General features: G+C 41.9%; 1 protein-coding gene across 3 annotated transcripts in view; it reads right to left on the bottom strand.

The window, feature by feature from the left end:
* Nucleotides 1-280: 280 nt before the first annotated feature.
* CREB5 (cAMP responsive element binding protein 5) overlaps nt 281-24,588 on the bottom strand; it is a 488,046-nt gene continuing 463,738 nt past the window's right edge. For 2 of the 3 annotated variants that reach the window (XM_051963008.1, XM_051963009.1), the window contains 2 exons: nt 16,544-16,652; nt 13,514-14,272 (listed from right to left, as the gene is read on the bottom strand). In XM_051963008.1, coding sequence (XP_051818968.1) covers nt 14,109-14,272; nt 16,544-16,652 — 273 coding nt within the window. In that variant the 3' untranslated portion in view covers nt 13,514-14,108. Of the gene's footprint in view, nt 1,457-13,513; nt 14,273-16,543; nt 16,653-24,588 lie in introns of those variants that run through there. The other variant, XM_051963010.1, reaches the window with a different exon arrangement.

Genomic DNA, 24,588 nt, shown 5'->3' with positions numbered 1-24,588 from the left:
ATAGAGTCTATCAGCATCTGCCTCTCCCAGTTGCATTTTCCTTTTGCCAAATGAGCGCCCCATTTCTGGTGGGCATTAAAGATCCCATAAAGAATCCCAAAGATTTGTTCAGTTTCTAATACTTCACATTGATCACCCTAATCCCATGGTCTCAACAAACTGGCTGCTGTTGGACTTTCTCAAGTTATAGGAAATGGGAAGGGACTTTGGAGGTTGACAAGATTGCTCCATATTTTATTTTTTTACTTACTATTATTTCATGAACAAACATTTGTTTTTCTTTCCCCTCTCTTTCCAACTGAATAAAAAGAAAACCATCGTAACATACAATTAGTTAGGCAAAGTCAATTTCTGCACTGACCATAACTTAAAAATGCACGTCCCATTCTGCATATTGAGTCCATCACATCTCACCCAGGAAATGGGTAGCATGCCTTATATTCAGTCCTCTGGATCACGGCTAACCCCTTTATTTTGCAGATGAGGAAATAAATGTCCAGAGAAGCAAAGCAACCTGACCTGTGTCACAAAACTAGTATGAGTCTGGAGTAGAATTCAAATTCAAATCTTTTTGAAATTAAATTTTATTTGATTCAATTATCAAACAGTTATTTTTTCTTCTTCAACCTCCCCCTCAGAAAAAAACAAAAAAACAAAAAAAAACCCTTTGCAACCAATATGCACAGACAAGCAAAAGAAATGTCCATGTTGGCCAAGTCTAAAAATGAGAGTCTCTTTCTGCATCTTGAATCCAATGCTTCGCAGAGGAAACAGGTAACGTTCTTCACCGTCTGTCCTCTGGAATCATGGTAATAGGAGAAGAGTTTTTAAGTCCTTAGTAATTCAAACCCAAATCTTCTTTACTTCAAGTTTAGTGCTCTAGCCAATATACCACATTACCTCTTATAGCTGATGGGCCTTCCGGTTAATTTCTTCTCTGACCATTATGACATCGGGTTTTTGATTTACTTTCCTAATTGATAACCAGGCTGATGGTTGGAGTTTTCTGTCTTTTTTCATTGGCGTTGCTTCTCCAAACAATCAATAAGTATTTATCAAGCAAAAAAAAAAAGTATTTATCAAGCCCCCCTTATGTGTTGAACTCTCCAGGTATAAATATAAGAGCGAGTCAGTTTTTTCTTTCAAGATGGTTACATTCTATTGAATGCGAGGAGTACAAAAGTAAATACAGAATATACAGAATACATATATATGTAAACACTAAATAATATATGCATGTATGACACATATATGTACAGATACAGATACACACATGTATATGTAAACACACACAATAAACACAAGTGGGGGAATCAAGAAAAGCCTCGTTTGGGTGGCGGTTGAGTTGAGCCTTGAAGAGTCAGGGATTCTGAGAAGATGCAATGAGGAGAGAGAGCCTCCCAGGCAGACTGTGACCCTCTTCCTGCAGTTGAATAGGGATTTTGTTAATCCTTTCCTGTTAAAAGAAAAAAGAGAGGGCTGCTCTTAGATTACATAGCACATTGATTTTCACGTCAACTTCTTTGACAATGACTTTAGCCACATGTTCTTATGCTTTCTCGCTTAGATTATATTGCATCAAAAGTGATCGTTGCCATGATCAGCTTTGAGTCGTCGATCCCTTGCTTGATCACTAATCACCGCCCCTAAGAAATAACATGCTGCTACTATTCCAAATGGCTAAATATTTTGCCAGCATGGGCAAATCATTTAACCTCAGAGTCTCAGTCTTCTCATCTGTAAAATGGGTATGATTGACTGTAATGCATTGGCGTGACCAGCAGGCACCTCTCTCTGTTGCCTTTTGGGAGAATGCTCAGTTTTAGTCTTTTAGAATCTATGGTCTTATATAATCACATAACCCCAGTACGGGCATTAAAAATACCATGCTGGTTCCCAAATGTAATTCAGCTTGCTATGCTCCTCCTATGGAACCCAAGCTTCTACTCATTGTCTGTGTGCAGTCTCTGTTCAAAGTACATTTAAACGGATGGATGAGCTCCCTGCCTTGAGCCCTCCAATGGAACAGCGTAGTTGGGACAAACAGCATTCATTGCATCGTGTAGATGATGAAACAAAGTTCTTTTGAGTCATCGATCAAATTCATTTTCATATGTTCTGTGTGTAGCTATACTTGCATCCCTAGCATCTAGCACCATGCTTGGCACATAGGACTTGCTTATATTTTTCTGTTATTCTTCCTGTTAGAATATAAACTCCTCGAGGGCAAGAATGATTTCACCTTTTTGTTTCTGTATCCCCCAGAGTCTCACATAGTACCGGTATACAGTCAGTGCTTAATGAATGCTTGTTGAGCGATATGTGACCATGTTGACTTCCATTTTCTTATTCCTTGGTTATGCCCCATACATGGACTGCTCTTCCTCCTTATCTCTACTTCCTGGCTTTCTTCAATCCCAGTCTAAATCCCATTAGGAAGCTTTTTCCGATCCCTATTAAGCCCATGCCTTCACTCTGTTGATTGTTTCCAATCTATTCTATCTATATTTTGTAAATAGATGATAGCAGGTTATCTCTCATTAAACTGAGTTCCTTAAGGGCAGGGGCTGTCTTTTACCTTTCTCCAAATCCCCAATAAGCTTTTAATAAATATTTATTGATCGACTGTGAGAAGGTAATTTCCTTGAGGACTGGAAAGATTTCACTTCTGCCTTTGGGTCCTCTAGAACCTAACAGTGCCTGGAATAGAGAAGGTGCTTAAAAAACATCTACTGATTGATTGATTGATGTAGGAGACCCCGAAATGTTTGAAGGCTTGACACAGCACAATGTCATCCATCAACAGGAACGTTCTAAGCAATCATGAATAATGTTAATGAATAATAGTAGTTATGAAGGAGAAAAAGAGGAAAGCATTTTATTTTTAAAAAAATGAACAAAAAAAGATGAGATCACCAAGCAGTGAGATCAAGAGATACCTATCAGATTGTATTCATGCTCCAGAGGGACTTTCCTGATATCACGGTGACATGAAAGCCCCTTCATATGTTAGAAGACGATCTTATGGTGAATTGAATAATAATGATGATAAGAGCTACCATTTTGGTGTAGCATCTTAAACTTTGCCAAGTACTCTACAAATGTATAATTTTATCTCACCATAGCCTTGGGAAGTAATTAATATTTTGTGGCCATTTTACAGATGAGGAAACAGAGGTAGACAGAAATTAAATGACTTGGTCAAGGCATATAGCTAGAAAATGTCTGAGGCTGGAGTTAAATTCTAAGCACTATACCTGCTAGATGCCTCTTTTATAGGAGGAAATGGCCAAGACTTTCACAGGACAGCATCATAGGAGTGAACATTCCCTCATCCCCCTCACATCTGGATTGCAGCAGCAGCCTGATGAGCAGCATCTCTGCCCCAAGTCTTCCCCCTGCTCCAGTCCATCTTCCACTGATTTGCCAAGTGGACTTCCTAAAGCAGAGAGCTTTCATCCTTCCTTCAGTTCACTCCAGTGGCTCTCTATTATCCACAGATTAGCAGATTCTAGAGCCCTTCATAGCTGGCCTCTTCTCCCTTTCTTGAATTCTGACCCCTCCCTTTACCCTTTGCCCTCTTGATCTAGTAGCATTTGAGTAAGTAGCAAAGCTGGGCTTCCCATTGATATTAAGCCACAGACATGGGGAGGTAGGACCAGAGGTAAATAGAGTCTCTCTGGGCATTAGTTTCCAAAAACTTAGGGCTAAATTCTAAGAATCTCCATACCTTGTTTGCTCAAAGGGGATGAAGGTTTGGGCCACAGAAACTCTTGAAGATGGCCTGGGGAGGGGGTGTTACATGGGGTATGGTAAAAGGACTATGTGGAACCTGTGCTGCCTGAAATTTTGGATTACTTCTAGTTCCCCCCAAAAGCTTGCCTAGGCTCAATGAAAGTCTTTTGGAGCTCCAATGTTGTGTCTTTGCTTTTTGGTGGAGGCACAAAAGAGAGACAGACAGACAGAGAGATAGAGACAGCCAGACAGACACAGAGACAGAGACAGAGAGAGACAGAATGGAGCTTGAATGGGAAGGGTCTAGTAAGACTTTAATTTCCTTAGTATTAGATATCCTGCATTTCCCAGCCGCTGCCTAAAATTGTATTCACTTTTATAGTCCACCATTATCTCATTGTTGATTCTTATCAAGTCTGGAGTTCGCTAAGCCCTCCAGATATTTTTCAGATGAATCGTCATTAGGTCACATTATTTCCTCTTGAATATGGAAGTTGGTTTTTTGAATCCAGGTACAAGGTTTTACATTTATTCCTCTTACCTTTAGCTGCACCCTCACTCAGAAGATTATAATTATAGCTGTTTCTCTCTGGAAAATGTTCCAGAGGATCCACGAACCAGCTAAACCCGTGAATCCCTCACAACTGGATTGTGGGAGTAGCCTCATGATCAGCATCTCTGCTGTTGCTATGGCTTAAATAGCTCAAAAAAGATAAATTTATGGAAACTGAGAATTTAGTTATTGGCTTTCAGAGGGAAAAGTTACCTTACCCTCCTTCCAACATTAGCTGTGGTGTTGTTTTTTTTTTTTGGGGGGGGGGAAATGCAGTAAATTTGTTGTTCTAGGGACCTTTTGATCAGGAAGCTCCCTTTTTTAGAATGCAGATCAACAGTACCTGTTCTATAACTTAGGATTTTAGAGTTGCCTGGAACATTGAGAAGTTAAAATATTTGACCAAGGTCAAAGAATCAACAAGAGTCAGAGGAGGGGCTCCCAAAGTTGGCCATCTATTCTTTTCACCATGATGTCTTTCTAGCTAAAGCTATACATTCCATGCATAATTACCCAATAGTCCTGTGCCCGAAGGAGGCAACTGTACAGATTTTGCCTCTTATCCATGTTCATAGGCTCAGAGGGCCATTAATTTGGCTCTGGTTGAGATGACAGACCTAGCTTTTGACATATGAAGAAACTGAGGGAACTGAAGTGACTTACTCAAAGTCACCCAGTCAGAGGTAGGATCTGAGCCCAATTCCTCAGAGTCCGGAGCCAGTGGCTGGGATTTATCGGCAAACCTTCCTGCAGCTGTGGAAGAACAAGCTGTAAAGTGAAAGAAGTCTAACTCCAAAAAGCTACCTTTGATTCTGTCATCTCCTCATTCCTTCAGCTTATCACCTGCCACTTTCTATGCTTCCTAAATAGCATCTCTTATTTTCTTTTACACATGCGCGCGCGCACACACACACACACACACACTATCACCATGTTAACTCACATTCTTGTTAACTCTATCTTGGACCATTTTAACTAGTTTCTCAGGACAGCTAGTTATCTCAGTGGTTAGAACACCAGATATAGAGTCAGGAAGACTTTATTTTACTGAGTTAAAATCTGGTCTCAGACACTTACTAGCTGTGTGACTCTGAAAAAGTCACTTCACCCCGTTTGCCTCAGTTACCTTATCTGTAAAATAAATTGGAGAAGGAAATGGCCAATCACTTCACTGGCTCTGCCAAGGAAACTCCAGATGGGGTCGTGGACTGTTGGACACAATAGGAAAACAACCCAACCACAGCAACTCTTTTTTCTATCTCTGATCTTTTCAATCCTTCTCCTAAATTATAGATCAGTTACATCATTTATGGGCAAAAGGAGAATAAATTTAGAGCTAAACCATCTTTTAACAACTATATTCTTCCACGTATCTGTAGCACTGTGAGTCACAGAATACCCGAGTCTCCAAAGAATTAGAGTTGGGGGTCACCCAAAGGGCAATCGGGAGGTATTTGGTGGGTGGGAGCAGGCTGCAACACATTTCCAATGAAGGATTATGCCAAAAAGTGGGGTAAGGAATGCTATCAGAGGGATGAATGGCTAGAAAGAGTCATCAGATCATTGGATCATACATAGAATGAAGGATTCTCATAGCCGTTGAGTCCAACCCCAGCCAAGTTTTGCTACATACTATTCCCATTTCTTCCTTTGTTTTAGGCAACATGGATTACCGATGGTTACCTGGACTTGTCCTGGCCTTCCCTGTTTTCCATGTGTATTTGTCAGTGGCCTCAGAGAGTGCCTTGGGATGGCTGATTAAAACTCAAAAGGCAATCATCAGATTGTGCTCCGAGTCATGGAAAGTTTGAAAAGCTCACTAGTTACAACCTGGAAACACGTCTGCTGAAGAAATTCCCTTTTAGGATCCTTAAAAGCATTCACTTGTCTAACTCCCTGCTTTCATTTAAGTTTTATTGTGTCATTGTCTGATGTGGCCACAAAGGAAAAATTCCAGGTCCAGTTCTCGTCTTTCTCTTCTACCAACAGGAGATTCCCTTCCCTTGTGCCCTGCCTCCCGATTTCAGTAAAAGAGCCTGGTTTGGAATATCTCACAGTGGAGACAACAAGTGTTGGTGCATTTCCACATTATTTAAAACACAGAAAAGTGAGCCTCAGATGGATCTTCTTCAGGAAGGGAATAGGAAAGAGCAGCGATGAACCACAGATCTGCATGGCTTTGGCTTGCATAGGGGGTGACATATGGCAGTGTGCAAATACCCAGGTCTGGAGAGAAGGACCCACTGGGGAACTTAGAAAAGAAAGTTCTTGCTCCCAAACTCCTCTGCACTGTCAAATGGTTCAACAACAGAAAGACATCCGATTCTATCAGTGGAAATTACATTAAAGATGTATTACCATCTGCTCTGCCTCTGCACTTTAGGGTCCATAGGGTCTTTCCATCTGCCCTGCAGCTGAACCCTTATATGTGTCTTTCATTAGAACGGGAACTCCCTGGGAACAGGGACTGCCTTACTTTTCTGTTGGACCTTTGCACATAGTAAGCACTTTATTCATTCCTTTTTTGTTCCTATAGGTCAGCCAGATAGAACTGTGCTGACTCAGATTTCTAGGTCAGACTGTGGACCATGAACAAAATAATAACTGTCATCGATATAGTGTTTGAAGGTTTGTGAAGCACTTTACAAATATCCTCTCTTTTGATCTTCACAACAACCCTGGGAGGTAGGTGAAATTATTACACCCATTTTACAAGGGAGGAAACTGAGGCAGACAGAGGAAGTGACTTGTCCAGGGTCCCAGAGTTAATAGGCATCTGAGGCTGGATTTGAACAATGCTCTTTCTGGCCACAAGCCCGGTGCTGCATCGACCCTAATCTAGCTGTTTGCAGATATTATTAAACACTAGTGAAATAAAAGACAGGTTAGTGTTTATTTCCCTATTAGAAGGGGAGTGTTTGGACCCTGAGCAGATATGGAGGTTGCTGGATTAATCTCCCTCCTCACCGTAGGGGAGACTGACACAAGGCTTGCCCAGGTGCTGTGAACTAGCCTTTCACTCGCTCCAGACACGATGATTATTTTACGTAGCATATCGTGAAGTAGTACTAGAGCCCTTCTTGACCTGGGATACCCCATCCTTGCTAGTCTCTTCCCTGGAAAAGTCGGGCTGGATTTCCTTCCAGGAGAGCAATGGTGTGAGATGTATCACCTCTGGGAAAACCAAGGGGAAACGGGGAGCGAGTGGCTGAGACCCCAGGACTGTGACAAAAAGAAATCTTCTCCCTCTTTTTTTCCTCCCTCCCTCCTTCCCGGACCCCGGACCTCCCCGGTTTGAGGCCACGGATGGCCTCGCTTCCCCCTCCTGCCCACACCCACAGATTCACCACACCGAGCTCTAGACCTTCTTTGCACTTGAAGGCTTTATTATATTGGAATTGCAGTGATATTATTAACATTTGTACAAATGCACAAAATCTCGTCTCTTCTCGATAGAAAGAGATGTAAAAATCTGACCGAGTCGAACAGTTTCAATGAACCCATTGTCCATTTATAACAATACATGTGTTCACGATGCAAGAACAACAACAAAAACAACAAGAAGCTTAACATAAAATTAAACATATCAAAGGCGGCAGCGAATATTTACATGTATGTACCAAAATGTTCTCTCCTCCCAGGAAGGAAGGTGGTTGCTTTACATAATTAAACAAAGACGAACAAACACGGAAACTTTTGCTGTTGACAATGACAAACAGCCCCAAACCCACAATTCCGAGTGACAGCACCTTTTGGAGGGCCCCCTCCTGCTCACTTCCCCACTGCGGGCCATCACAACTCTTCTAGCTGTCCCCGTAACAGTCCTTTTTGGGGGGCTGGGAACCTCCAAACCTTTGAAGTTCCATCCACTAAGCTCTACCTCTCTAGAAAGACTCTGCCCTCTAAGACGCTTCTCAGAGGTATCCCATCCGCTCTAGAAGCGTCTTCATGAGGCAGAGATGGGTGTCGCGGTACCCAGGCAGGAGAGAGGAGACTAAGCCGATCGAGCCATTCCAACGGCTTGGAGCGTTTCCTCGGTCGTAATCACATCCACTTGAATTCATTTCATACTATGTGCAAGGCACTGTACTGGGGATACAAGGAGAAAGCCCACTTCTCTCAACACTCCCCTTTCCTTTGACCATCTCTAGTTACGCGTGCGGGGTTGAGATTCTCAACGGGGAAGCCAGAACGCGAGAGGCATGGGGGGCACGTGGCCATTTCCAAGGGATATTTACACTAAGTCTTCTGGGCTCTGCCTTCTCAGTAAGCACCCTGAGTCCAAAACTCTTTTACAAAAGAAAAGGAAGCTTGTAAGATAGAGCTTAATCTAGGGAAAATGAGCAGGGTGTAGGAAAAAATCATTGAGATATTGATTTCTAGCATGCCAGATATCAGAACTGGGTCTAATTGTAACTCTGGAAATCTGCCCCATGAAGGCACAAGTCTGGTGAGATAGCCATCGAGCCCTGAATGAGTTCATCTGTGAACACGAGATCGGGGCTTTGGGCCTCTCTTCTTCCGACCTGGTGAGAAAACAAGCTTCCCAAAGGAAATTCATGAAAATCAAAATAAGAAGCAGAAACGTTCTTAAAACAATTTTAGCAATGGTCACTGGAACCATTCCCTCCCTTCTTCCCACCCCCCTCCCCCAACACAGAAAAATAAAAAGAGATTTTAGAAGAGACCCATTTCCAGCTTTACAATGACTCTATGCACTGATAGAGTTGGGGGGGGCGTCGATTTGGGGATTAGAGGGCTTTTTTGGTATTTGACTTCACTAGAAATATTATTGCTTTTGCATTTGTTTGTCCTTAGGGCAGAGCTTTAAAGCAGGGATGCTGCCCCTCGGGAGATAAGAAGGCGGCAGTCTTGGAGGGACTTAGAGCCCGCCATCTCCAGCCGCTGGCATCCCAGCGGCTCATTGCTACATTAGGTCGGAAACTAGCTAAAGTGCATCCACCATATTGACCGCGAACGATCCAGCCCCTTACCCATTCAGGACACTTTGGTACTCAGAAGAACAAGGGGATTTTGAAAGCTAGCTGAGGCTCCACTGCCCACATTTTGCATCTCGGCACATCTCCGTGCCACCAGGGAGGGCACGGAGGCCGAGGCTTTCGGGGCACTGGCCGGTTTTACTCCCTGGCATTCGCTTCTTTTCAGTCCCCACCTCGGGCCGCCGGGAGACCCAACGAGGCTCAACAGCCACAGGAGATGCTAGCTTGTCCAAATCCCCAGTGCCGACGTCTGAGCCAGTGGGAGAAGCGGACTTGGATGGAGTCACAGAAAAGGAGAGAAAACAGGTGAGGGGGGTAAAGACAGGGAGAGGAGGGCCAAAGGACCAGGGACAGAGAAGTTGGGGGTAGGGGCAGAAAGAGAAATAGGAAAGGGACAAAGACACTAAAGTGCAATTTAAAAATATAAATAAGGTGAAAAGTAGAAAAGAGACTCCAACTTCCAATTGTCCTGATAGGCAGGGTTCTTATTCAAATCTTCACTTGCCATCTCCTTTCCCTTCTCCTAGGTGGCGCCCACTAGGGCTTCGGAAGTCCATGCCACGGGTGGGTTAAGGGAATGGCACTCACTGGAAGAATTCAACAGAAGCAAGCCGAGGCGCAGTCATTTGGACATTTGTGAGCCGTGTCGGATGGCTAAAGAAAGCATTTCCAGTTATAATAAGGATTCCCCTTTAGCTGACCTTGGCTGCCTAAAATAAAAGGGCTCCTTGGAAAATCAAATAGGAAATAATTGCCATCATTGTTTCTCAGTGCTCAGAAGCAGATTGCAGAAAACTCTCAGAACAACGAAGCCCCAGAAAACCCCGAGTGTCCACCTAAGCAAACTTTTCCATCTCGAGACGGAGAACGGCCATCTGAGACCCCGGACAAGGGGGATACTGCACAGCTGGGCTTACTACAAACTAACACTTCCAAAAACGAGGATGGCCTCCACAAGAATACTGCTCAGATGGAATGTTTTAAAAATAACATTTATTAATAAATATGTTATAAAATTCTAAATGAAAAATTTCCTGTTGAAATGTTGCTTTGGTCCTCAAACTTGACTTCATAATTCAATGGATATAGTTGAGAAAGTCTGACATTAAACCACAAAGAAGCACATTCTATCCTAGCTGAAAGGCTATTTTCATGGCAGTTATAGTTGCTTAAAAACATGGATTTCCTGTCCCCCCCCTCAAAAAAGCATTTATGAAATTAATGACAAGCTCTGCTACTATTCTAAAGATCCGTGTAACTAATGGGCAGATCACTACCTGGCCGTCTCCCTTTGCCTTGCCACCGCTCCTAATATGGGTTGTATTTAGTTGCATTGCACGGAGAAGCTCCCAGGGAGATTCACTTCTCCTTAAATCATTCTCATCCTTATAAAACACCCCGGGAGCGCAGTGTTATGACTGTGGCTTGCATAAATTGGCTTGGGGAGTGGGGGCATGCTAAGTGGGAGGACCAGGAAAAACCATGGAGCTTACAACACACAGCTTGACAATTATTGCAATCAAGTGGGGCCGGGATTTTCGCCCTACCTGTTTGGGCCTTGGACGTTGAGAAATAGCTCATGAAGCAATTAAGTTGTGGTACCTCGACTGGCGCGAGGCTCCCCCGGTAGACACACCATCAGGTGTGCCCATCTGTGTTGCTGTTAGCGCCCATCAAATAAGGCATGGGAGGCCCTGTCAAAGTTCCCAGGTAGCCTGGAAGGGATCTTCAATAGAGATGCTCTCGATAATGAACAAACTACATTTGGATGAAGAAAGGCGGTTTTGTAAACTCTTTCTCTTGGCCTCCGGTCAGGAGGTGCTCTTGGGAAAATGAGATTTTGTTCACGGATGAGATGGCTTTCGAAAGGAATAGGAGGGAGGAAGGGCTAGAGACACAATGAAGAGAGGAGAACGTCATCACCTTACATGTCGAGACACACTGAACAGAAAGATTTTAAAGGCAAGGGACTGGTTTGGGACGAGGAAGAGGATTCCGTGATGTTTTACTTAAGGTGCTCGGGAGCCAAGTTGGTCCAGGGGGGACATCCCCCATATCATTCTGCCCGGCGTTGGCTTTGGCCGGAAAGCCATCCATTCTGTTCAGCATCTCCAGAAGTCCTGACAAGTCCCCTGACATCTTTTATTGCCTGCATTTCCCCATTGCTAATGAATACACCTAAAGGCCCTTGGTCTGGAAAGAAGACAGTTTATTCTAATTATACGTTTAGGCTGCTTTGCTACCGTGTGGTTGGCTTGGCCTGCTTAGCATAAAAAACAGACGTAATTGAGCTATATAGAATGCCCATCAGTCAGGCTGTCACGTTGCTGAATTAAGAAAAACTCAGGCAAGTTCTTAACCGTCAGAGGCTTTCAGCTTAACGGCGAAATATATCAATTAAGAGGCTGAACAAAAAGGAAAATCCAACCTTGATTTAGTGACATGTCACTCTCTGGGCTTTCTGACATTAGCAGTACAGTTTTAGAAGTCTGTTTCATTAAGAACTTCATAGACAGGAAAATGAGAAAAGTTTTGTTTTACTTGTGTCTCTCCCCTTTTGAAAAAAAAAAAACATTAAAAAAATCATAAAATGAACACTGCATTGGCCCATCTGGCCCTCGGATCCTCCTTTCCTACTTTTAGGACAGATGGGAAAGTCCTAGAAAGGAATTTCTGATGAAAAATACCTCCTCTTTTCAAAGCTAAGATACAAATGATGTGTTTCTTTCAAAACTAGTCCTTTTTGAGCACTTTCTTGGGAGGCGAAAATCAAGCAAACCCATCCAGTTGTTACCACTGGAGCATTTTTTAAAAGTGAACTATAGATTCAGTATTTAAAATACTTTAAAATTATATGTTTGTCTAAAATATAATAAAAATCCTTTACATTTATTTTTTTCTTAATTTTTTTTTTTTTTTTTGGTTCTTAGACTATATAATCAAGTCATGAGTTACATGGTACACTCAAAACCTTCTTCTGAAAGCAGTCGCATACATGGCAAGAATTGTCGGAAAAAATATCAATAAAGAGTTAACTGTAGTACATAAATTGTCTTTAAAATCATGACTTGTGACCCTCATATTTTTTTTTCCAAAGAGGCTCTATTCACTGAGAGAGAGAGAGAGAGAGAGAGAGAGAGAGAAGAAAAGGAGAAAAAACCACATTCATTGCTTGGGGAACTTTTTAGAAAAACTATAGTGCTGATCTTTAGAAGCAAACAAACCCACAGACAAAAAAAAAATGGAGATGAAGCACACCACCTGTCGAAATAATAAAAGTCTCATTGTCAGTTAGCACCACTGACTAGCTTATTTCAAAGAGACCAGCCTTGATTCATCGGGCAACATTGAAATGTGCAATTTCACACAAGTTGTCAAGATGAGAAATCGAGAAATCGTTTTGAGTTCAGCCGAGAACCTTCTTTGCCATTTTCCTGGTGTAACCTCCTTGGAGCCAAAGGCTACTTTCCATGTGATGGGAGGGTAGGAAAAGCACCTGTGGAAACACTGTTTTTTGTCCAGGACTTGACGCCACTCTTCCTTTGCCCATCAGGATGGTAAAGTTGGTTTCCCAGGCTTAAAACGAAAAATAAATCTCAGGCTATTAGCAGTCGATGATGGAACAACGCAACGTGTGTAGTGAATAGAGCCCCTCTGAGTTATTATATAGTACATGGATTTTCAGTGTTACAGACGGGCCATATAAAACCCGTTGTAATTCAAGGGTGTGATGTTATTACCCGTATCGGGCACTGACTCACAATACAAGCTTGAACAAAGCTCCCTTTCCCAGTGTCCCCACAGCTGCCTGTCAATAGCATTTCACCTGTGGAGGCTGCTTCTAACTTGCTCTGTTTATTAAAAACATTAAATCAGGCGCACGAAACATCTCCTGGTTTCTATTTTGTAAAAACCGAGAGTTTAAATGAACCCCAGCTGTGGGTGAAGGGCTATTGAAAGCCAGAGCTAGGCCAATCGTTCTGAGGAGTGTGTTGTTTTAAAAAACAACTTTTTATTTTTAGTTCATTGTGGGGAGAAAAGGGGAGGTCGGCAAAGAAGGAGAAGAGGTGGAAATGAGAAAAAAAAAAAGGGGGGGATGGAGAAAAAAGGAGAAATGTCACTGATGAGACAGGGAAGGACAAAGGATAAATTTGTTAGGGAGATAATGAGAAAGTTCAGGCCAAGGGACTGAAAAGAGAGAAGAGGGATAGACATGTTAGAGAGATTTTTTTTGTCAGTTTTATTTTATTTACTTTGTTCAGACATCCATGTATTATATAATTTTCTTTAAAAAGAAAAAGAGAATAAAAACAACAACAGCAGCCGTGAAAAGATTCTAAATATACCTTGGGAATCTGGGGATGTCACAGGCCCAACGTTGGCTCTGATGCTGTCGCCCAGATGGATTCCCCCAGTTACCTCAGTAGGAGTTTCAGTGGAATATTCCATAGGGCCCATTGTTGGAGATGACCCACTTTCTCGATCTGAGGTCTTGGGGTTAGACTGAGAAGAATGAAGCCACGGCTATGTACAGAAAGAGGTCAGTTTATCAATGAATAACTGGTACCAGAAAGTCGAAGAAAGCACCAAAGTGTTTCCCAAGCAGATAGCATATTAATTGCATAACTCCCTTTTTTTTATAACTAAGTATAAAAGACACATTTTAATTATAACTATAAAAATGAACGAAAGCCAGTCTTGGAAGGGCTCGAGGAGTTTTCCAGGTTTGAGTTAATTCTAAAAATGCCCTTAGCGGAAAAAGGACGCTCTTGAGGAGGCTGACACTGCTTGTCTCGGCAGCAACGGGGGAGCCGGGAGTCTTAAAGGATGGGGTTCAGGTCTGTTCTGTGAGACGCGAGCTGGCTGAGAGTGGAGCTTCCGACAACCTCGCTGACCGACGAAGAAGTAGTGATGGTATTGTGTTGGATGACCTGCTGCTGGGAGCAAGCCGGGACAGGGCTGGCCGGAGGGCTGCTTTCGGGACCTGGGGGAAACACACGCATGCATACCCCAATGTATTGCGCTGTTCTTGTACGGACTCGCAGAAGGCTTAGAGACACTCAGAGAAACATTTTTTCCAAATTGATGCATGTGAATTTCCCAACAGTTTCTCTTGGAAGGAAGTAGAAACTCTGTTTCCAAATTCCTTTTCCAGAGCTGTGACTTAGTAACATTAATAGTAACAGTAACCGCAGTGGCAGAGACAATGTAGCACTAGCAGCGAGGGCCGGCCTCATGCAAAGTCAGGAAAGACCTGGGTTTAAGTCCTGACCCCACTCACTCCGAGTGTGACACCGTGGGCAAGTTAACTGAGCTTTCGGAGCCCCAGACACTGTCTTTTACGGAACAAATGCTAGTTTACTGAGGACCTAGGAGTGTGTCATTTAAGCTATCTCGGCCTCAAGCTTCCTCAATTGTAAATTGAGGGGATTGTTGCCACATGACCTTGAGCGTTAAACTGTGATTTCGAGACTCTAGATAGAAGTGTCCTCATTGTGCAATCGACCTTCTCTGCATGACACCAGGTTAAGCTCCTACAGGTTTTAGGGTCCGGACAATTCCATAAGACTCCAAGTTAGAGCCGAGTAGCACCTACTATGTGGAGAGTGACCCTGAAGCTGCAAGGAACCTCACAGGCTACACAGCCCAGTTCCTTCATTTGACGGATGAGACACTGGGGGACGGAATGGGCACATCACATGATAAGTGGTAGGGCCAGGATTTAAACCCGGGTCTTTTGATATCAAGTCCAGGACCCTTAGGCTGCCTCTGACACTGGGAGTGTTGGTTCAGGTAAAAACCAAAGCGAAGCAGAAATATCTGTTGCTTTATTTATTTTGAGCCAGGTCTATGAGCGTATCCCAGCTCCCTCCAACAAACAGCCTCACTTGGTCTGCAATATTCTTTGGCTTCATATCCAAAGTCACCTATTGGGTGTCACGCTCGAACCCAAACTTTCCTGACACCGAGGCCAGCTGTCTCTCCCCTAGTCCGTGCCCACTGGGTCCTGGCATCTATCAAAGTACTTTCTTCCCCACATGCCTGTGATGTGGGGGATGAGTTCCAAGCTTAGAATTTCCAACAAACCCAAACTTTCCCCATTATCAAATGGTATGAGGAAAGAGATCCTTTTATACAAACTTGTCTCTTAGTTATATACAGATTACCAAGATGGGAGAAGGACCCATATGAGGTGGGAACATTGCAGTTGAAAAAATCATTTGAAAACACGTTGTTATAAACTATTACACACGGATCTTTGCCCTGCCCCCAGTCACTTCTAACACTGCCTTTGGGGAAAAGAAGGTCTGAAGAAATCAGAGGTCATCCAGACCCGTGATGTCCGGCTTAAATAGAAATGGCAGCCATTAAACTGTACGAGGATGCAGCATTTTTAGACTTAGAAAATCACATATTAACATTATCTATCTTCTATTGTATTTATTGATTTTTTAAAATAGCTGCCAGTACATTTTTATCTGGTTCAGATACTCAGGGATGTTTCAATTTGATATGTCTAAGACTGAAAACAGAGGCCCCGAGAGACTGATTTGCTTAAGGTCATACAGACAGTAAGCAGACTGGATTTGAATTCAGGCCAACTAAGTCTCTGTAGAACAGTTCTTCATTGTATCTCACTGGCAAGTCTGAAGAAACTCAATTGCACTGTGAGCATGGATAGAGCTCAGGTAGTAAATGGGTTCATGTCCTAGCTACTCTCTGGGTATGTGAGTCCTACTCTAATCCATCAGTTCTCTAATTTATGTTCAAGCCTCTTAAGGGCCAGGTAGGAACTAGTGGTAGCTATGGCAGAAACACTCCTTTCCATAAGGGATTCGGAATAAGGGAACTCAGCTGTAAATGTGGTTCCTATTTCCATCTTTCCATCTTTCCTGGAGAACTTTAAGCTATTTGAAGCCAAAGCAACATCTGGGAGGCTTGGCAGTCCACTGGCAACTGAGTGTTTCTCTACTGGCCACACAAGAGAATGGAAGCTGGGTGGGATTTCCCAACTTGGATTTCCAAGGCAAACTCAGCCAAAAGTATAAGGGGAGAGCCAAGGTTCCCACTGGTGTTTTGGCACATGAAGAAGGCTTTGCCAGGATGGGATGGTCTGACTACTCACCATCTAGCACTTAATCTCTAAAGGGATAAGAAAGTTTAGTTCTTGAGTTCCTTTTTGGGACAACTCAGCTACAAAAAGATGAGTCTGGAATGAGACGAGTCAGAAAAAGAAAATCAGCCAGTTACTTACTTAGATAGCCTTGTGACTCTTTCTGCATGGCGGTTATTGGGCAGTCTTTATGTGTTAACAGCAACTGTTTCAGTTGGGCTACCTCATTTTTCAACATGGAAACTTCATTCTGGAAAGAAAATGAGTCAGAATCTTATTGGAAAGGCCAGTGAAAGCATGCCCCAAGCAAGCAAGCTTCTGCATTCTGTGTTTTGTTTTGTTTCTACTACATAGATTTGGGTGATGGAGGCAAAGAGAGGAAAACAACTCGGCAACTAGAGGTCATAGGAAAATAGGCATTTAATCCAGATGGATTTTCCTTATCTTGTGACCCTTTGGTCTTCTACGTCCAAATCATACTCCCTCCTCCCTTCTGCCTCTGGAATTCAGATCTCCCTTCAAAGCACAGCTCAGTTGGGATACTTCCTACATGTGGCCTTTCCAGATAACATTCATTATTACTTAATATTAATCTCATTAATTTATAAAGATCAGTTATTTATAATTATTAATTACTTCTTATTAATCTTATTACTAATAAGAGCTGGTGTTTTTATAGTGCTTCAAGGTTTGCATAGTTTTTTTACAAATGTTACCTCATTTGCTTCTCAAAGAAAGCCTGCGACATAGGTGCTGTTATTATCCCCATTTCACAGCTGAGGAAACTGAGGATGATTAAGTGATTTCCCATGGGGCCCACAACTAGTCAGTATTCAAACTCAGGTATTCAAGACAATCAATCAATCAATATTTATTAAGTGCCTACTGTGTGCCAGGTACCATGTCAAACATTTATTAAGTACTTACTGTATGCATGTACTGCACCAAACATTTATTCAGTGCCTACTGTGCCAGGTACTGTGCTAACCACTGGGGACTTAAAAAAAAAAAAAAAAGGCACAAGAAAGTCCTTACCCTCAAGGAGTTTATAATCTAATGGTGGAGAGGAGAGGAGGGGAGGTGGCATGCAAACAAATATCTATGCATAAAATTCTAAGAGGATAAATAAGAAATGAGTTCAATACTATCCTTTGTGCCTACATTCCTAGAATTGATGATCTCGGTTGTTGCTGTTCTATGCAATTAAATTTGCATCTTTATTTATTAATTTATTAAATGTTTATTAAAAATTATTAATTATTAATGAATAAATTTATTAAATTTGATCTTTACTTGTGCTCTGCTTGTCTCAACTGAAAAGAATGGAAACTCTGTATATCGGTACCAGATTTAATGAAGGCGCTTGATGAACGTTTCATCTATTGTAGCTCAGAATTTCTGCACTCAACCAATCTACCAGCATCAGCCTCCCCAGTAGCAGGAATTATAGGTGTGCCATACCACACCTGGCTCAGATCATGAGTCGCAACACTGTGGGCACAGTATTCTCTCTACGTTGCCTCTTTCTGAATCTCTAGGATTTAGTTTAGTGCCTGTATACAGCAGACACTCCATAAATGCTTATTGACTGATTTCCAACATGAACTTGGCTCTTCAGTCACTCATCTCAAGTATTATTTTGATCCCTAAAGCTATATTTTATTTTTACTTTTATCTTTTTTTTAAAAAGTGTCCTTTCCAATGTGATCAGCAAAAAAGGATTGATTAAATTCTCTGATGTTAAGTACTCTAATAACTCAATCAATAGAACTTCTAACATCATACTTTATATGTATACATTACATTTCTTCTTGAAAAGCTTTCAAAGTTAACAATTAACTGCCCAAAATAACTATTTGGCAACGAAAAAAACCTACCTGATTACATATGGAAATTGTTCTTATGATCTAAGAAGCTTCCAAAAGGAGGCTGAGCTGACCCAAAATAGGGATGATTGAAGCCTGTCACATCAGACCTTCTGCAAGTCCAAACTGACATGTACGATTTTAGGGAAAGTCATTTTTATTGACTTCTTTATGTGAAGATTTATTTTTACCTTGGAGAGTAGTTGCTTCTCTCTCATTTAACCCTTTCTCTCCTTAGGAAAAGTTGGTGTCTTTTTCTCACTGTGACCTTTAAAAATAATAGCCTGAGCCATAGACAAACTCACTTTTCAGACCAGATTTAGATCTGCTATGATTCTTGGTCATCCAAAATGGTCCTATTAAGTGATCAAGGATAAAGAGAAGATGAGCGGCAGCATGGGAGCTGTGAAAGATTCAAAGGCTCTGGAAGTCAGGGGCCTGCCTGGGTCTGAATCCCAACTCTGATGCAGCCTTCCGGTTAAGTGACTTGGGGCAAATCATTATCTTTTCTGGGCCTCAACTCCCTGGTCTTTCTAACTGTAAATGTCTGATTGTTAGCTGCTTCAAACCTATGCTTTCTTCCCAGTCACACCCACCACATCCTTTGTGGAAGTCATAACAGAATTACGTTTACCAAAAATCACGACTGTCAGATATCCGAGATTTCAGATTCAGGTGGTGGAAAATAATTCTTAAGATAAGGTCCAAGCCTCCCCGAGCCTTTAGTGGGCCATGCATAGTAACCAGCCAGGTTTACTATGGAGCAGCATTTCTTTGTTTCTGCGGTACTTGGTGGCTTGTTTATATGACTTGACCTGGGAAACAATATTCACTAAGTCTGTAAACTCGAATCTTCTGTTTTCCTCCAATGGAGAGAGAGAAAGGAGGAAGGGGATGGATGGAGAAGAAAGTAAAAGAAGAAGAAACAGAGGAAGAAGAGAAAGAAGAAGTAGGAGGAGAAGGAGAAGGAAGAGGAGGAGGAGGAGGAGGAGAGGGAGGAGGAAGAAGAGGGGAGGGAGGGGGAGGAGGAGAAGGAGACTAAGAGACAGAGAAGAGATACAGAAACAGACAAAGAGACAGAGAGAGTAAGGAGAGTATTACAGTGTGGTAGAGAGGGAGCCTGCCTTGGAGATAGGAAGAGCTCGATACAGATCAGACTCTGGAGTCTCCTTCTAATCCTAAATTTATGATGCTAAGACTGTTGCAGTTCTATTTTTCTATCAACTAGCACAAATAATAATTAAATACTTATAATAATAATTAAAATACTAATGAGTGAATATTAATAAATCCTTACTTAGCACCACTGAACTAGATGATCTCTAAGATCTATTTGGACTTATAAATTTGGCCTCTGGTAGTTTCTTTTTGTGAATAAAGCCTTCTGTCTTGTTTTGTCTTTGTATGCTGACACATAGTAGGTATCTGATAAATGTTTTGATTAAGTATGACTATTAAACAATGAAATTAATTTCCTCCCCTTATGCATGAATTTCAGAAGTCACCGAGTCAAAGAATTGGGACCAGAAGTGACTGTATCCTCCACTTAGAACATTTCTTTCATCTATTCCCATTTAATAGGTGAGGAAATTGGGGTCATAAAGGGGATACTAAAAAATTCAGCAATTGTTTTTATGGTGGCCAATGATCAATGTGATTGAAAGAAGGAACCTTCCGTGGGCTTGAGTAGTGTTTTGGCCAAGAATGCCCCAATGTAGGATCATGAAGCGTTGAACACGACCGAAAACAACTCTATAATAACAATAGTGTGTTGGGAAGGCCCCTTCCTAGTCTGAATTCTTTTATTTCATGAGCAGTGCTCAAAACTACTTCTTCTCTTGGTCCACTTGTGGGCTAATAATGCTATAGAAAGGTTATCTTGCGTGAGGGAGCTGTGGCTTTGGAGGAGCAGGAGATGAATTTGAACCCAGTTCTCCCTTTCATAGTATATTAAAAAACAGGGAAGATTATGAGTAATTATAGCTGAGTCTGAGACATCTCCTAAGGCAAGGTTGCCTTTGTGGCCTTGGACCAATCACTTTACTTTCCAAGCTTCGGTTTTCTCATCTGTAAAATGAGTAGGTTTTGAATCAATGAACCTAGGATCCAATTATAATCGAGAGCAAAGTTAACGACTAGCCCTGCTAGAATCTCCTGTTGATAGGAGCCATTTCACTTGAGCTTTTGAAAGCATTTGGGTTGCTAGTCCAAAGCTGGCAGCCATCTGCTTACGCTCCTTTGGAAGGGTAGAGGGTCTCAGTCCAGAAGGCAGCCCCCGGTGGAGATGCACGTTGACGGAGAGACACAGATGTAACTGCAGCGTCCTGGGGAGAGGTGACATTCAAACACCCTTCTAATGGTGGGACTAGCAACTGGGGATTTTCTGAAGTCATCTGCAAAAGGACACGGCCAAAGTGTTCTTGGGAGTGAGCAAATTTCTGTGCCAAAAATATAATTATGGCAATGAGCTTCAGAAAGTGGGCATGTTTGTCTTGATTAGCTGAGGGCAATTTGGGTTCATTCAGAATCAGGGGACCTTCAATTTGTTAGGGAATGGCTCCCATCTGGCTGGTCCTTTTGCCAAATCCCAAACCTGGAGTCTAGTTGTAGCTAAAATTTCAGCCTTGGACCATGTGTCTTTGCATTTAAATTTTTAAAACGTCCATTACTGTTATGGGGTGGCCAGATGATCCCATCATCCTGGAACCAAGAGATCCACTGAGACTCACCCTGACTTTTGATAAATCTTGAACTGATGTCAAAATCTCTGAGATAAGAGAGGGGAAAAAAGGACTTTCTTTTCTCATCCGCAAGACTGGAAATTGTTGAAAGGGGGAAAAAGTAATGGACAGTGTATAGAATAGAGAGTCAGGAAATCTGCATTTAAGCTATGGGTTTAGAGCTGGGAACTGGTCAAAGGCCTCCACCCCTCACTTTTAAGTAAGGAAACATAAGCCCCTATGATTTGTGGGTCACAACTGACTTCTGTTCATACATTCTTAGATTTAGACCCAAATCTCTGAGGTGGAGCTATTTATAATCTCTTCATTTTGATTGGGGAAACTGAGGCCCAGAGCAGTGGAAGTGACTTCTGTTCATAGACTTAGAGCTGAAAGGAATCTTAGAGAGGATCTAGTCTAACCTTGTCATTGTATAATTGGGAAAATTGAGGCTAAGGTGGGTAAAGGATTTGTCCGTGGTCATGTCGGAACTAAGGTAAGAAGTGACAGAGCCAGGATCTGATTCCAGGTCCTCCTCCAAATTCAGTCCTTTTTCTACTCCACCATCCTTGTTTGGTATAATGGATAGAGGGTTGGAAAGATCTCCATTTAAATTCTGTTTCAGATACTAGCTGTGTGACCGTAGGCATGTCACCCAAGCACTCTCAGCTTCAGTTCCTCATCTATAAAATGGGAACAATAAGAGTATCTGTGTCAGGACGGTTTGCTTTTGGTGAGGATTGAATGAGAATTTACGTAAGTACTTTTTATTCAGTTCAGTTGTTTTCAGTTGGGTTTGATTCTTTGTGGCCCCATTTAGAATTTTTCTGGGCAGAGACACTGGAGTTTGCCATTTCTTTCTTCAGCTTATTTTACAGATGAGGAAACGGAGGCAGATGGGGCAAAGTGACTTATCAAGGGTCACACAGTTAGTCTGTGACTAAGTCACAATCACAATCAGACTGGGTCTACAAGCTACAGAAATATGATCCCATTATGATTGTTTTGCTAGTAAGTGTATGACTTTGAAGAAGTCTCTCTAGAAAGCTAGATTCCAGTTCTCTCACTTTGTGGGATGAGAGGAAGTGGGTGAAAACCGTCCCTTCTGAGAGCTTCCCCACTTTTAAGTCTACATGCCGGTGCATAAAATCCAGGGATCTGGGGCTTCTAGCTCCCTGGGGACCTGCTTGGGGAGGGGGAATATTGTACAGATAGGGTCTGGGCCGCCATCTTGTTGGCTTAGCAAGGGGATGTTCCAGCCGCAGATGGTGAATGCTCCCATCTGAACAGGAGGCTCTCAGCTGGAAAAGTGTCACCAGTGGCTCGAGGCCATCTCAATCTTGGCTCCCCAGGCCAGTTGGAGTTTGTTTGCTTAGCGTCTTCGCCTTGCGTTTATTTAACATTTGGCTCCAGGACTGGTCTCCAGAGAGAGCCACCTTTGCTTCTTACAAAGGTCCAGTGAGAGGGAAAGGGTCACTCAGAGGTGCCAGGATGGACGGCGTCTCCACTATCCAGAATGAGAGATCTCAAGGCTAAATGTAAGGCCGAGACTCCCACTTCCATTAGACTAAAGAGGGGAAGATGAAGAAGTTGGTATTTATGTGTGTGTGTGAAAGAGAGACAGAGACAGAGAGAGACAGAGACAGAGAGATAGAGAGAGACAGAGAGAGAGATTTCTTTTTAACAATAGGGGATCTTTGTATCTTCTTTCATGTTTTATCACCTTGGGGAATCCTAACACCAACTTTCCTTTTCTGGTTTGGCTCTTAATTATTATTTTTTAATTAGTGGGTCAAATGAAGGGTATAACCACTATACACACTAAAAATGAATCCTAACACAATAGAGTCAACTAATAAGCACATTTATAAATCAAAAGCTTTCTCCTTTGTCTTCTTTGCACATCTCTCCCTCCTTAGCCCACCAGTTTGACCCATTGGGGGAATAACTTCAAGGCACTTTGCTCTGAGGACTTCCAGGTATAGAAATCTCCTCCCCCGATCTCTACAATATAAGGTCATAGTATTTAGGACTAAGGGGTCTTTAAGTCTTGCAATATACTACATTGTCTCACCAATAAGGTAGCAGAATCTAAGCCTCTTGCATGGGAATCCCATGCCCATCCTGCCTCAAGACCTCATCTGAGAGGGAATGTCGGCACCTCCTGCCCAGCTCCCAGCACCAGGAAGCTTCTTTCTACACAGCAACTAAGTCTGTCTTCCTCAACTTCCTCCTGTGTCTTGTAGGGGAGCGGACAAGGGCCTCTCGCATCTTCTCCCTTTTTTCCCTTGGGCCGTCATCTCCCTTCTCTAGGTTTTCATTTCTTTCTATTTTCAGGTTGGATGTGGAAGGTACCTCCCAGCTCAAAATTCTTGGAAATCATATCAATCTCTGTCCGAGAACAATCCCTATTTTCATCAAAGAAAAACTGAGACTATTCACTAGAAGCAAAAGGGGAAAAAAACCCCAAAGAAGCACCAAATGACTCAGTTCTGCTAGTGATCTAATTCCAGCCCTTTTGTGGGTAAATCATTCTGAAACCATGTGGTTTCTTTCTGTCAGATTGAAGCTACATTCTACAGGACTCTTCTGATGCTATCCTTCCCACAAGGGATAGTATTGTTCCCTCCTTTTGTATTTACTTTGCCTATAATTTGATTTTGTGTGTACAAACACATACACACACACACAGAAACATAGAGAAAGTATGAATAATATGTACACACATATATACAATATATGCTTATATATGTGTCTATCTACAATCACTTAATCTATAATCAATCTTATCTATCCATGATTTCTTTTTTTTCCCTTTTTTTCTTTTTTAATTATTATTATTATTTTTTTTTTTTAGAAATCCATTAACAAGTGTTTATTAAATACTTACTGTGAGCCTGGCATTGTTCACAGGAGCAAGCCATGGAGCTGGAAGCTCTCGTGAATGGGCAAAAATCTTGGGCACTTTCTAATAGATTTCAAAATACTTAATGAAAAACCTGAAGGATCTATTCCAGTGGTTCTCAAACTTTTGTTCCTAGTATCTTTACACTATTAAAAATTCTTGAGGATCTGTTCAAAGAGTTTTTGTTTATGTGGGTTATATTACTAGACATTTACACATTAGAAATAAAAGCTAACTTTGAATTTGTACAAGACTATGAGGATCCTACTTTGAGAACCACTGATATTCAAATAAATAAATCTATTCAAATCTATGCTACACAAATTTTCTGTTCTTTGAGGATAATTATAGGGGAGAGGAGAAGGAGAGAAACAAGCATTAATTAAATGCCTACTATGTGTCAGTCACATTACAGATATCTTATTTGTTTCTTACTGCACTACCCAGAGGTAGAAACTACTATTATCACCATTTAACTGGAGAAAACTGAGTGGATCCATGATTTCCTCCCTGTAGAGTGCAAGCTCCCTGCAGACAAGAACTATTTTCCTTCCTTACCTTTGTATTCCCAGTGCTTAGCATAGTCTAGTTTATAAGTACTATATAAGCAGTATATAGTGTTTAAGTATAATTATAAGCACTCAATATGGAATTGAATGAAGCTCTTTTTAAGGCATTATCTAGATCTGTTCCTTT

The sequence above is a fragment of the Antechinus flavipes genome, chromosome 5 (assembly GCF_016432865.1).
Source record: "Antechinus flavipes isolate AdamAnt ecotype Samford, QLD, Australia chromosome 5, AdamAnt_v2, whole genome shotgun sequence".
Lineage (NCBI taxonomy): Eukaryota > Metazoa > Chordata > Mammalia > Dasyuromorphia > Dasyuridae > Antechinus > Antechinus flavipes.
Note: the sequence above shows the minus strand (reverse complement) of the source record. Positions and strands in the feature narration are given on the sequence as shown.